This window comes from Loxodonta africana, chromosome 16, assembly GCF_030014295.1.
Source record: "Loxodonta africana isolate mLoxAfr1 chromosome 16, mLoxAfr1.hap2, whole genome shotgun sequence".
Taxonomy (NCBI): domain Eukaryota; kingdom Metazoa; phylum Chordata; class Mammalia; order Proboscidea; family Elephantidae; genus Loxodonta; species Loxodonta africana.
The window spans coordinates 82,698,602-82,712,458 of NC_087357.1; the positions used below are offsets into that span (position 1 = coordinate 82,698,602).

Genomic DNA, 13,857 nt, shown 5'->3' on the forward strand with positions numbered 1-13,857 from the left:
GAGGGTAAGGGTGATGGGGACTGGGACCTAGACTTGGAGGATGGTCCTGAGAAAGAAGAGGAAGAGAAGAGGCCCAGGTGGCATTTTTTAGGCAGAGCAATCAGGATGTGGAGACCAGTAAAGGAAATTCGGGAGATGGGAGGCTGCTGCAGCAGACCCGTGGCTTTAGGCCCAGGTGACTGGTAGAATGGGTTTGCACCGGAACCGCCATCAGGAGGTGATGCTGATGGGAGGGCAGTTTTGGGCATTTGCACTTCGGATTGGTAGTAAAGTACTAAGAAAGGATGTCTACTAAGCTTGAGGGGGTTCCAGCCATGATGAGGGTGGGGCCTCTGCGAAGCCCTACTCAGGTGGGGCCTGCACCTGACAGGTTGTGGTCAAGCTAGAAGGGAAGCGTTCCACCTAGAGAAAAGTTCCAATGTTTTGGAAAGTATAATTAGAAAAAGAATCTTAGAAACAGAGATACCGTATGATCCAGCAGTCCCACTCCTAGGAATATATCCTAGAGAAATAAGAGTGGTGAAATGAATGGATGTATACACACTCATGCACTCATGTTTATTGCAACTATGTCCGCAGTAGCAAAAAGATAGAAACGAACTAAGTGCCCATCAGTGAATGAATGGGTAAACAAATTATAGCACATAGACACAATGGAATACTACACAACATTAAAGAATAACAATGAATTGCAAAACATCTCACAACATGGACAAACCAGGAGGACATCATGCTGAGTGAAATAAGTCAATCACAGAAGGACAGATATTATATGAGAAAAGATTTACACACAGAAAGAAACATTCTTTGATGATAACCAGGGATGGGATGGGGAGGAAGGGAAAATCACTAACTGGATCCCAAACCCATTACCATGGAGTCAATTCCAACTCACGGTGACCCTATAGGACAGATCAGAACTGCCTCATACAGTTTCCAAGGAGCACTTGGTGGATTCAAACTGCCAGCCCTTTGGTTAGCAGCTGTAGCTCTTAACCACTACACCACCAGGGTTTCCACTAACTAGACAGTAGACATGTATTCACTTGGGTGAAGAGATAGGCAATACACAGTAAGGAGGATGGCAGCACAACATGACCAAGGTAAAGGAAGACACTGGGAGGAACACAAGAGTAAAAGGAAACAATGGTAAATACTGTTACATATACAGTCCTGCAATAACAGTAGTAATAAACGATTTATGAGTGGATACATAGGTAGATATGTGAGCTAAATAGGTATAGGAGGACGTATGGGAGTATACCTGCAAGCATATATAGGTTGGGCAGAGGATATTTCTATATACGTTTTTGTATGTTTTACAAATATATCCCTGTATATAATAGAGCACACGGGGCACAGTTATGAAAACTCCTTAGCCATAACCAAACACCTTGAGAGACTGGGATACTGGGCTTGAGGGCTTAGGACCATAGTCTCAGGGGACATCTAGGTCATGTGGCATAACATACTCCATAAAGATAGGGTTCTATATCCTACTTTGGCAAGTAGCGACTGGGGCCTTAAAAGTTTGTTAGTGGCCATCTAAGATACAGCTAGTGGTCTTTTCCCATCTGGAGCAAAGAAGAATGAAGAAAATCAAAGACTCAAAAGAAATAATTAGTCCAGAGGACTAATGGACCACACGAGTCACAGCCTCCACTAGACCAGAACTAAATGGTACCCAGATACCACTACCATTCTCATTGGGATCACAATAGAAGGTCCTGGACAGAGTGGGAGAAAAATACAGAACAAAATTCAAATTAATAAAAAAGAGCAGACTTACTGGACTGATAGAGACTGTTGGAACCCCCAGAACTATGACACTCATCATATCTGGAACTAAACCCACTCCCGGAGATGGCCTTTCAGCCAAACGAGAGACAGGCCCGTAAGTGAACAGTGACACCCATGGGGAACGTGCTTCTCAGAACAATCAACCTCACAAGACCAAAAGGGCGGCATTTGCCCACAAACAAAGCTCAGAAGGCAGGAAGGGGCAGGAAAGATGAGAGGATGGAAACGGGGAACCCAGGGAGGAAGTGGGTAGAGCGTGCGGTCACAGTGAGGGGATTGCAACTGATGTCACGGAACAAAATGTGTACAAATTGTTGAATGGGAAACTAATGTGCTCTGTAAACTTTCACCCAAACCACAATAAAATGTTCAAAAATAATAATTTTAGGCCTCTAAAATTAAAGAAGTGGCAACAACTATTCTTAATTAACTTTTTGATTTTTAATTAACTTTGTGAGTAAGGGCCCTCTCTTCCTTCTCTGAGTCCCTGTTGTCTTTCGTTTATAACATTCCTTTTTTTTAAACTTTTTATTTTGAAGTAATTTCAAACTTAACAGAAAGTTGAGAGAATTGTAAAACAAAAAAACTCCCGTGGATTTACCAGTTGTTGGCATTTTGCTAACATTTTGCCACGTTTACTTTACCATTCTCCTCTGCCTCTCTATTTTTGTACACAAATTAATGCTAATTTTTTCTCTGAATCATTGGAAAGTTACAGACATCATACCCCTGATTCCTACACATGCTTCAGTGTGTACAATGGTCCCCCCTTATTGGCGGGGGATACGTTCCAAGACCCCTTGTGGATGCCTGAAGGCTCGGCTAGTACTGAGCCGTATATTTACTGTTTTTCCTATCCATACATACCTATGATAAAGTTTAATGTGTAAATTAGGCACAGTGAGAGATTAACAACAGTAACTAATAATAAAATGGCACAGTTAAAACAATATTCCACAATAAAAGTTACATGAATGACGGAGTAGGACGGTGTGAGATTTCGTCATGCTACGGACTTGTTTAACATTTTCGAGCCACAGTTGACCATGGGTAACAAAACCTCAGATAAGAGGGGGAACTATTCTATTTCCTAAGAACAAGGACATTCTCGTACATAACCACAGCCTAAATATCAAAATGAGGACATTTAACACTGTTAAGATTCTGTTACCTAATCTGTAGACATTCAGATTTTGCCAGTTGTTCCAGTAGCTTCCACGTCTCTTTAGTCTCCTTTAATCTGGAATGGTTCCTTTAGTTGTTTTTTTTTGCCTTTCATGACCTTGGCATATTTTAAGATGATAGGCCAGTTATTTTGTAGAATATACCTTAATTTGGGTTTGTCTTATGTTTTTCGTGATTAGATTCAGGTTAACTCAGTTCTGGCAGGACTTTCACGGAAGTGATGTGTCTTGGGGCATCAAATCCAGAGGCACATGCTGCCAGTGTGTGCCATGGCTGGTGGTGGTTAACTCTGATTACTTGGGTAAGGTGGTGTTTGCCAGATTTCTAAACTGTGAAGTTACTGTTTTTCCTTTGGAATTAATAAGTAAATTGTGGGAAGATACTTAGAGACCATGCAGATATGGTCTGTTTCTTTGTTGAAGTCGTTGTGCCATGAGTTTGTGTCATTACCTTTTTTCCATTCTAGGTCGTAAGGTCCTTGGGAGCAGAGGTAACATGTCCCACACAGAACCTTTTTTTAAAGTAGGCAATAGACTTATTTCGAAAAACTATGGCTTGTTGCGTGTATTTGCTCCTTTTTGTTTAAGAGCGTGGTTCCCTTGCATTGTTGAATCACAAGAAGGTAGTCATTTGGCAGATATTGTGTCAGGCTGGGGCTAAAAGGAGTCTAGTGAGGGGTGGGCAGTGGGGAGTGTGACAAAGAAAAGATAACTACAGTACAGTTGTCATAGATTTAATTGTGTCCCCCAGAAATATGTGTCAACCTGGTTAAGCCATGATTCCCAGTATTGTGTGATTGTCCACCATTTTGTCATTTGATGAGATTTTCATACATGTTATAAATCCTGTCACTATGATGTTAATAAGATGGATTGGCAGCAGTTATGTTGATGAGGTCTACAAGATTAGATGGTGTCTTAAGCCAGTCTCTCTGAGACATAAAAGAGAAAAGTGAGCAGAGAGACATGGGACCTCATACCACCAAGAAAGCAGTGCTGGGAGCAGAGTACGTCCTTTGGACCCGAAATTCCTGCACTGAGATGCTCCCAGACCAAGGGAAGACTAATGACAAGGACCTTCCTCCAGAGCTGACAGAGAGAGAAAGCCTTCGCCCGGAGCCAGTGCCCTGAGTTCAGACTTCTGGCCTACTGGAGAGAATAAACTTTTCTTTGTTTCAGCCATCCACTTGTGGTATTTCTGTTAATAGCAGCACTAGATGACTAAGACAGCAGTGTAGTGAGGACTTTGATCAGGAGAGCTGCAGTAATCAGAGCTTGTGGGGGTCAAGAAAGATTTTCTGGACAGCAGATGAAGGTGAGGGGGAAGAGTATTACCAGCTAAAAATATGGGTTGCTTCTGGAATTTGTATGTTAACTGTGTGCAAGGAACTTAAGAACTAAAAAGAACCAGAGGAGCCACCTAGTTGAACCTCTTCATTTCATGCTGAAAGTTATTGAGACTTACTTCTTACGAGTCTCGCCTGAGGTTATTCAGCTCTTGAGGAGGCAGAGCTGGGGCTGTACCTACCCCAGCGTGGGCACACTCAACTAGGTGCCAGGTGCACAGCGCGGGGAGGAGGAGTGATTGGGGGTGATTGTTACAGACATTCAGCTGCATCTGCCATCATGTGTTTTTGACTAACAGACAGACACAGGAGCCAGGTGGGAATGAAACAAAGGATCAACTTCGTTGCCCTGGTGTCACAGTGGTTATGAGCTCAGCTGCTAACCAAAAGGTTGGCAGTTCAAATCCACCAGTTGCTCCTTGGAAACCCTCTGGGGCAGTTCTACTCTGTCCAGTAGGGTTGCGGAAGAACAAGGCTGAAATAGGGCTTCCTATTTTGTTCCTCAAGGAGCCCTGGTGGTGCAGTGGTTAAAGAGCTCAGCTGCTAAGTGAAAGGTCAGCAGTTTATACCCACTAGCTGCTCTTCGGGACAAAGATGTGGCAGTCTGCTTCCATAAAGATCACAGCCTTGGAAACTATATGGGACAGTTTTGCTCTGTCCTGCAGGGTCGCTACGAGTCGCAGTCGACTCGGCAGCAGTGGGTATTCTGTTCCTGGAGTCCTTGGGTGGTGGAAACGCTTAACGTGATCGGCAGTGACTGGAAGGTTGGCAGTTAATGTCCACCCACAGGCACCTCAGAAGAGAGGACTGGTGATATACTTCTGAAACTTATGGAAAATCAGCCACTGAAAACCGTATGAAGCATAGTTCTCCGCTGCCACACCTGAGGCCAAATGAGTCAGAGTCGTCTGACAGCAGCTGGTTATTCTGTTCTTATTCCTGTTCTTCCCTGCTCCCCCGGCCCACCCTAGTCTGGATCTTAAGATCTTCCTTGGGAGAGTTAGGTGTGGAAAGCAGACCAGCCTCCAGCCACTGGGCTGTGACCGTTGTGAGTTCACCACCATGGTCCAGGAGCAGAGGAGGGAGAGGGCAGAGGAACAGCTCTTCACAGGGTGGACACGCAGGACAGAGCAAGAGCCAAGAGGCCGGCTGCTTGTGAGCACACACCTAGTTTACCCAGCGTCACTGACCAGCTCACTCCTTCTGGAGGAGAGAAATGTTGGCTGGAGTTGGGAGTCTATAGAGAGAGGCAAGAACTTTTTTAACACACTGCATATATTTATAAGAATTTAAACAATATATTTTCTTTTTTGGTAGGGCTGTGATGTTAAATTCTGAAATTTAATAATCTCTGCATTATAAATCATAACATCTGCCTTATCATCTTAAAGGAAATTTTTATCCATGTCTGAACGACACATTTAAGAGGTTACATAATAGCTAAAGGTTGTTGATTTAGTTGAACTTCTTTGTTATTACGTGTTAATTCAAGCAAAACGTTTTTTTTTATTTACGTACACACAACCCACACACATACATGCATACGGACTCAAGTGAGGTGTTCTTGGGATCTTATAAAAATTTTTTTAACATGAATTTTTCTGTATTGTGGCCAAGCTTTTTTTGTTTTTTATTATTTTGCAGCTAATTTTCTTAAACTTTGGGTAGACTTTTTCTTGTTTCATTAAATAGTAATTTACTAAATTGTTAAGCCTATGTAGGTTTTTTTTTAAGTATCAATAATTTATTGAATTCTTTGTTTGCCTTTAAGTGAATTGCAAAGGGAGTGGTTTTCCTGGGTTGTGGGCCTTTGTACAGTTAAAACCCATCTCATGTGGCCGTGCTCCATTACAGAACCATATGCTTTGTTTTAGGCCAGTGTGACCTTCCATTTCTGGGATCATAGGGATTTTATTGAACTTACTCTCGTCAGTCTCCAGTGGGCAGTAATCTCTGCTTATTATCTGGTGGCTCCCAGTACTGTCCTTTGCCCTGGAGTTAGCTTTTGATCTTCAGTCTTGTAGATTAGCCGTTCCTTTGTAGCTTTTGGAGAATACAAGATTATAAACAGAGATTCATTTTAAAGCATTTTTCCCCTAGAGAGTGGTCAAGAACCAAATGAATCTTTACTTTAGGGCTTAACTATGTAATAATAACTAAAGCAAACAAGAAGAGAAATAAGGCACAAAAATTACCAGTTTTCCATTTTGTTGTTCTGTTTCGTTTCGGTTAACGTGAGGAATCTCTTTACTAATGATAATAACATGAAAGCTACCACCCATTGGAGCGTATGGAACTTATGCTGGCTCTTCCAGCTGTGTCAACCAATTTTCTACAACCTTTGGTCTTTTTTTTTTTTTTTTTAAGCAGTGGAAATCAGCTGGGAGGTAAGAACAAATGTATTACTAAAACAGTGATTTTTTTTCCCCTTATTCTCTTATTAAAGGTTAAAACTGCATATAAGTGTGCATGTGTCTTACGAGATACCATAAATCCATACCTGCTGCGGAGAATGAAGTCAGATGTCAAAATGAGCCTTTCTTTACCAGATAAAAATGAACAGGTCAGTAAATCCAGGAGTTAACAAAAATTCTTAAAGCACAGGCGTACCTGCTCGTTCATTCTGATTTTCACGTGTGTGACAAGGTTAAGGAGTGTGGTCACAGTTCTGCGAGGCTGTGGCCCCTGGTCAGGTGTGTGGAAGTGGCTGTGGTGAGGGCCTTTGAGAAATGGAGAGGGCTGGTGAGGGGAGTGGCCTTGTCTCTGTTCAGCTATAAAACGTATAACCAGTTTTTTGGTTTTGTTTTTTTTAATTATAGGCACATTGTTAAAATTGCAAACAACGTGCTTTTTTGATGAGGACTTTTTTTTTGCTATTTTAATCAGAAATTTTTTTGGAAATTATAGTTTGTTTGTTTTTCCCCCCGTAGGTTTTATTTTGCCGTCTCACAGATGAACAGCATGAAGTCTATCAGAATTTCATTGATTCCAAAGAAGTTTACAGGATTCTTAACGGAGAGATGCAGGTCAGCCAAAGAGCAGATTCCGGCCATCTGAAGATGTGAATTGTGCTCCAAGAGAAGTGGTTAGGAGAGGAAGCTAACCTTTAAGTACCTAGAATGTTCTAGGCTTTTCATATAATGTTATCTCAGTTCATTCACCGGCAGTTCGTGTAATAGATATCAAGCCACAGCTTGAAAACATTAAGGTTCAGAGACGTTATGTAACTGGTCCCAGGTTGCACAGTGAATAAGCTGTGGAGCTAGAATTCAGACTTAAGTTTGACTATGAAGCCCATGTATTTTTTCTTACTCCAGAAGTTTCTTATTTGATAAATGAGTAGGCATTGGGTATGTCGTTGGGTTTTCACAGAAATTATGACCAAAATTATATATTCCGGGGAGATTTATAACTTTCATCAGCTTCTTAAAGGAACTGCATATCCCAGTAAAAGTTTTTGAACCACTATGATATTAGAAACCAGATATAATCTCTAGTTCTAATATCACCAGTGTGGAATGAGGGATGATGTGGTATTTTCAGTCGCCTCATATGCATGCAAAAGCTGGGCAATGAATAAGGAAGACCAAAGAAGGATTGATGCATTGAAGTACAGTGTTGGTCAAAAATATTGAGTATACCGTGGACTGCCAAAAGTATGAACAAATCCGTCTTGGAAGAAGTACAGCCCGAATGCTCTTAGAAGCAAGGATGGCAAGACTTTGTCTCATGTACTTTGACAAAACCAGAGGGTCAGTGAAAGAGAGGAAAACCCTCAGTGAGATGGATTGACACAGTGGCTACAGCAGTGAGCTTAAACATAGCAGCAATTGTGAGGATGGTGCTGGACCGGGCAGTGTTTCATTTTGTTGTACATGGGGTTGCTATGAGTTGGAACCGACTCAACGGCACCTAACAGCAACAACAACAATATCCCCAAATCGCACTGACCCAGCGTGTAAAAGGAGTTCCTGTATGGTCCCTCTTTCTGATACTGAGAAAGCTTGCTTTCTATTGCCCAGAATTCAGAAGTTACTAGGTAGTATCCTCTCGGAAAAGCCCCATTGTAAAAATAATAGGGAGTGTAATAGAATTTGGCTTTCTAGAACACTTTTCCTACACCACAGTATCCCAAAGCACTGTAAATAAGAATGAGTTGGTTGGAATACAGTCATCCCTTGGTGTCCGTGGGGGATTGGTTCCAGGAGCGCCCGCGGATGCCAAAATCCGTGGATACTCAAGTCCCTTATATACAATGGCGTAGTGTTTGCATGTAACCTATGCACATCCTCCTGTGTACTTTAAGTCGTCTCTGAATTACAGTACCTGACACACCATAAATGCCGTGTAGATGTTCATTATACAGCACCATACCGTTCCGGGAACAGTGGCAAGACACAAGGCAAACAATGCGGAAACAAGAAGTGCTGGAGAGAGACTGAGGGTCTGTGAGATGGTGGAAGGCTACAGCAGTACCTGACACACCATAAATGCTGTGTAGATGTTTGTTATAGAGCACCATCCCGTTCCAGGAACAATGGCAAGACACAAGGCAAACAATGCGGAAACAAGGAGTGCTGGAGAGAGACTGAGGATCTGTGAGATGGTGGGAGGCTACAGCAGGGGATGCTGACACATCCCTTCATTCACTTGGATTCAGCATGGTGCTCACTGCACGGCAAATTCGTTTTGCTTTTTTGAACTTTTTTTTTTCCTGAATAATTTTGATCCACAGTGGTTGAATCCACAGGTGCGGATGCAGAGAGCTGACTGTACACAGAGGACCTAAGTCTTGTGGGCGGGGCCAAGGCTGTCTGCTGGAACCTGGGCATTAGTTTTACACAGATGCATGTGCTGGCCACTAGGTCAGAGACTCTGTTACCCTCTTGAAATACTTCAGTGAGAACCTTAACTTAATCTGGAGCCCTTCCAGAAGTAAGAGACATGGTTCAGTTTCCACACCCCACGCTGTGTGGTCTAGTGGAAGGACATCACTAACGGGTCAGTGAGTCCTGCGGGGATTGGTGATCCTATACAGGATATAGGGAAAACAGCCCTGCACTCTTGGGGTTAGCAGGTACATGAGGAAGAATTATTTTTATAAAATTTTCTGTAGGTAAATGACAGCATTATAGCTGTTGGCAGTACTCAGTAATACCTGTGGGTGTAGTCTGTTCAGTAAGTATGTTGTTGTTGTCAGGTGCCGTTGAGTCGATTCCGACTCATAGCAACCCTGTGCACAACAGAACAAAACACTGCCCGGCCCTGCGCCATCCTTACATCCTTATGCGTGAGCTCATTGTTGCAGCCACTGTGTCCAATCCAGCTCGTTGAGGGTCTTCCTCTTTTCCACTGACCTGGTACTCTGCCAAGCATGATGTCCTTCTCCAGGGACTGATCCCTCCTGACAACCTGTCCAAAGTATGTAAGACACAGTCTCGCCATACTTGCCTCTGAGGAGCATTCTGGCCGCACTTCTTCCAAGACAGATTTGTTCCTTCTTTTGGCAGTCCATGGTATATTCAATATTGTTTGCTAGCACCACAATTGAAAGGCGTCAACTCTTCATCGGTCCTCCTTATTCATCGTCCAGCTTTCACATGCATATGATGTGATTGAAAATACCATAGCTTGGGTCAGGCGCACCTTAGTCTTCAAGGTGACATCTTTGCTCTTCAACACTTTGAAGAGGTCCTTTGCAGCAGATTTACCCAATGCAATGCATCGTTTGATTTCTTGACTACTGCTTCCATGGCTGTTGATTGTGGATCCAAGTAAAATGAAATCCTTGACAATTTCAGTCTTCTCCCCATTTATCATGATGTTGCTCATTGGTCCAGTTGTGAGGATTTTTGTTTTCTTTATGTTGAGATGTAATCCATACTGAAGGCTGTGGTCTTTCATCTTCATTAGTAAGTGCTTCAAGTCCTCTTCACTATCAGCAAGCAAGATTGTGTCATCTGCATAACGCAGGTTGTTAACGAGTCTTCCTCCAATCCTGATGCCCCGTTCTTCTTCATATAGTCCCAGCTTCTCGTATTATTTGTTCAGCTTACAGATTAAATAGGTATGGTGAAAGAATACAACCCTGACACACACCTTTCCTGACTTTAAACCAATCAGTATCCCCTTGTTCTGTCTGAACAACTGCCTCTTGATCTCAGTGAAGGTTCCTCATGAGCACAATTAAATGTTCTGGAATTCCAATTTTTTGCAGCGTTATCCATAGTTTGTTGTGATCCACACAGTCGAATGCCTTTGCATAGTCAATAAAACACAGGTAAACATCCTTCTGGTATTCTCTGCCTTCAGCCGGGATCCATCTGACATCAGCAATGAGATCCCTGGTTCCACATCCTCTTTGGAAACCAGCTTGAATTTCTGGCAGTTCCCTGTCGATATACTGCTGCAGCCGTTTTTGAATGACCTTCAGCAAAATTTTGCTTGCGTGTGGTATTGATGATATTGTTCTATAATTTCCACATTCGGTTGGATCACCTTTCTTGGGAATAGGCATAAATATGGATCTCTTTCAGTGAGTTGACCAGGAAGCTGTCTTCCATATTTCTTGGCAAAGACGAGTGAGCACTCCAGCGCTGCATCTGTTTGTTGAAACATCTCAATTGATATTCCATCAATTCCTGGAGCCTTGTTTTTCGCCAATGCCTTGAGAGCAGCTTGGACTTCTTCCTTCAGTACCATTGGTTCCTGATCATATGTCACCTCTTGAAATGGTTGAACATAGACTAATTCTTTTTGGTATAATGACTCTGTGTATTCCTTCCATCTTCTTCTGATGCTTCCTGTGTTGTTTAATATTTTCCCCATGGAATCCTTCACTATTGCAACTCGAGGCTTGAATTTTTTCTTCAGTTCTTTCAGCTTGAGAAACGCCAAGCGTGTTCTTCCCTTTTGGTTTTCCATCTCCAGCTCTTTCCACATGTCATTATAATACTTTACTTTGTCTTCTCGAGAGGCCCTTTGAAATCTTCTGTTCAGCTCTTTCACTTCATCAATTCTTCCTTTTGCTTTAGCTGCTCGGTGCTCAAGAGCAAGTTTCAGAGTCTCTTCTAACATCCATCTTGGTCTTTTCTTTCTTTCCTGTCTTTTCAGTGACCTCTTGCTTTCTTCATGGATGATGTCCTTGATGTCATTCCACAACTCGTCTGGTCTTCAGTCAGTAGTGTTCAATGTGTCAAATCTGTTCTTGAGATGGTCCCTAAATTCAGGTGGGATATACTCAAGGTCATATTCTGGCTCTCCTGGGCTTGCTCGGATTTTCTTCAGTTTTACCTTGAACTTGCATATGAGCAATTGATGGTCTGTTCCACAGTCGGCCTGTGGCCTTGTTCTGACTTACGATATTGAGCTTTTCCATCATCTCTTTCCACAGATGTAGTCAATTTGATTTTTGTGTGTTCCATCTGGTGAGGTCCATGTGTATAGTCACCGTTTATGTTGGTGCAAGGAGGTATTTGCAATGAAGAAGTCGTTTGTCTTGCAAAATTCTATCATTTGATCTCTGGCATTGTTTCTGTCACCAAGGCCATATTTTCCAACTACTGATCCTTCTTCTTTGTTTCCAACTTTTGCATTCCAATCGCCAGTAATTATCAATGCATCTTGATTGCATATTCGATCAATTTCAGACTGCAGCCGCTGATAAAAATCTTCTATTTCTTCATCTTTGGCCCTAGTGGTTGGTGGGTAAATTTGAATAACAGTTATATTAACTGGTCTTCCTTTTAGGTGTATGGATATTATCCTATCACTGACAGCATTGTACTTCAGGATAGATCTTGAAGTGTTCTTTTTGACAATGAATGCAACACCATTCCTCTTTGAGTTGTCATTCCCAGCATAGTAGACTATATGATTGTCCAGTTCAGAGTGACCAATACCAGTCCATTTCAGCTCACTAATGCCTAGGATATCAATGTTTATGCGTTCCATTTCATTTTTGACGTTTTCCAATTTTCCTGGATTCATACTTTGTACATTCCAGGTTCTGATTATTAATGGGTGTTTGCAGCTATTTCTTCTCATTTTGAGTCGTGCCACATCAGCAAATGAAGGTCCAGAAAGCGTTACTCCATCCACATCATTAAGGTCAGCTCTACTTTGAGGAGGCAGCTCCTCACCAGTCATCTTTTGAGTGCCTTCCAACCTGGGGGGCTCATCTTCCAGCTGTCTTTCAGACAGTGTTCCGCTGCTATTCATAAGGTTTTCACTGGCTAGTGGTTTTCAGAAGTAGACTGCCGGGTCCTTCTTCCTAGTCTGTCTTAGTCTGGAAGTTCAGCTGAAACCTGTCCTTCATGGGTGACCCTGCTGGTATCTGAATATTGGTGGCATAGCTTCCAGCATCAAAGCAACACACAGGCCTCCACAGTACGACAAACTGACAGGCACGTATGGTAATGCAGCCAGGCTCTCCTTGCTGTCGTCGAGGTAGAATTGTTTCTGAGAGATCCTTTCAGAATTGGCCTTTGAAGTGCAGTCTGCTGTGGATAGGTCCTTCTGTCAGCGGGCTCATCCTCACGTGTTCTTTAAGGTTGGTCCTGTGGCCCAGGGTCATTTGTCCCCCCTGGGGGCAGTGCACCATGTCCTTTGCACACTGTCTGCCTTACGTGCTTTCAGGTGGACAAAGGGATGAATGGTGACATTTCTGTAGAATCTGGATGCTTTTTTTCCCCAGATTAAGTAATTTCCGTTCTTTTAACCATCTCTCACTATTTTGTCTGTCATTGGTATCTCTGGGAGGTTCGTAAACAATGGCATCTGTTCATCTCTCCGAAATCTGTCACCCCTTAATTTCTTCATGTGCCTCAGAGTTGGGAAGCTTAGATGGATCTAGGTCAGCACTGTCCAATAGATGCTGAATGGAAGCCACACAGGTAACTTTATGTTTTTGGTAATCATGTTAAAAAAGGTAAAATGACAACAGGTGAAATTAATTTTGATAAAGTATTCTATTTAACCCAATATAATCAAAATATCAATTTATTATGTAATCAAAATAAAAAATTATTAATGAAATATTTTTTAAAATGCTTGTACTAAGTCCTTCAAAGTGGGACTGTATTTTGCATTTACAGTGAGCACTTCTCAGTTTGGGCTAGCCACAGTTCATGGGCTCCATTGCCCTGTGGTGGTGGGCACTGTACTGATAGGACTAGCCACAGTTCATGGGCTCCGTTGCCCTGTGGTGGTGGGCACTGTACTGATAGGACTAGCCACAGTTCACGGGCTCCATTGCCCTGTGCTGGTGGGCACTGTACTGATAGGACTAGCCATAGTTCACGGGCTCCTTCACCCTGTGGTGATGGGCACCATACAAATAGGACTAGCCACAGTTCACAGGCTCCGTCGCCCTGTGGTGGTGGGCACTGTACTGATAGGACTAGCCACGGTTCATGGGCTCCGTTGCCCTGTAGTGGTGGGCACTATACTGAACAGCACAGGCCAAGAGGAGGAAAAGCAACTTAGAGATGGCTGGATGGGGAGTTTGACGTGCTCCTGACGTATTC

The 13,857-nt window shown here is 42.7% G+C and overlaps 1 protein-coding gene across 7 annotated transcripts in view; it reads left to right on the plus strand.

Moving 5' to 3' along the window:
* Positions 1-13,857, plus strand: part of ERCC6 (ERCC excision repair 6, chromatin remodeling factor) — a 102,759-nt gene that overhangs the window by 66,646 nt on the left and 22,256 nt on the right. For all 7 annotated transcript variants that reach the window (XR_002785509.2, XM_003409091.4, XM_023547171.2 and 4 more), the window contains 2 exons: positions 6,777-6,893; positions 7,261-7,356. Coding sequence is in view for 6 of the 7 variants with exons in the window: in XM_003409091.4 (XP_003409139.2) it covers positions 6,777-6,893; positions 7,261-7,356 (213 nt within the window). In the remaining variant the exon portion in view is untranslated. The remainder of the gene's footprint in view (positions 1-6,776; positions 6,894-7,260; positions 7,357-13,857) is intronic.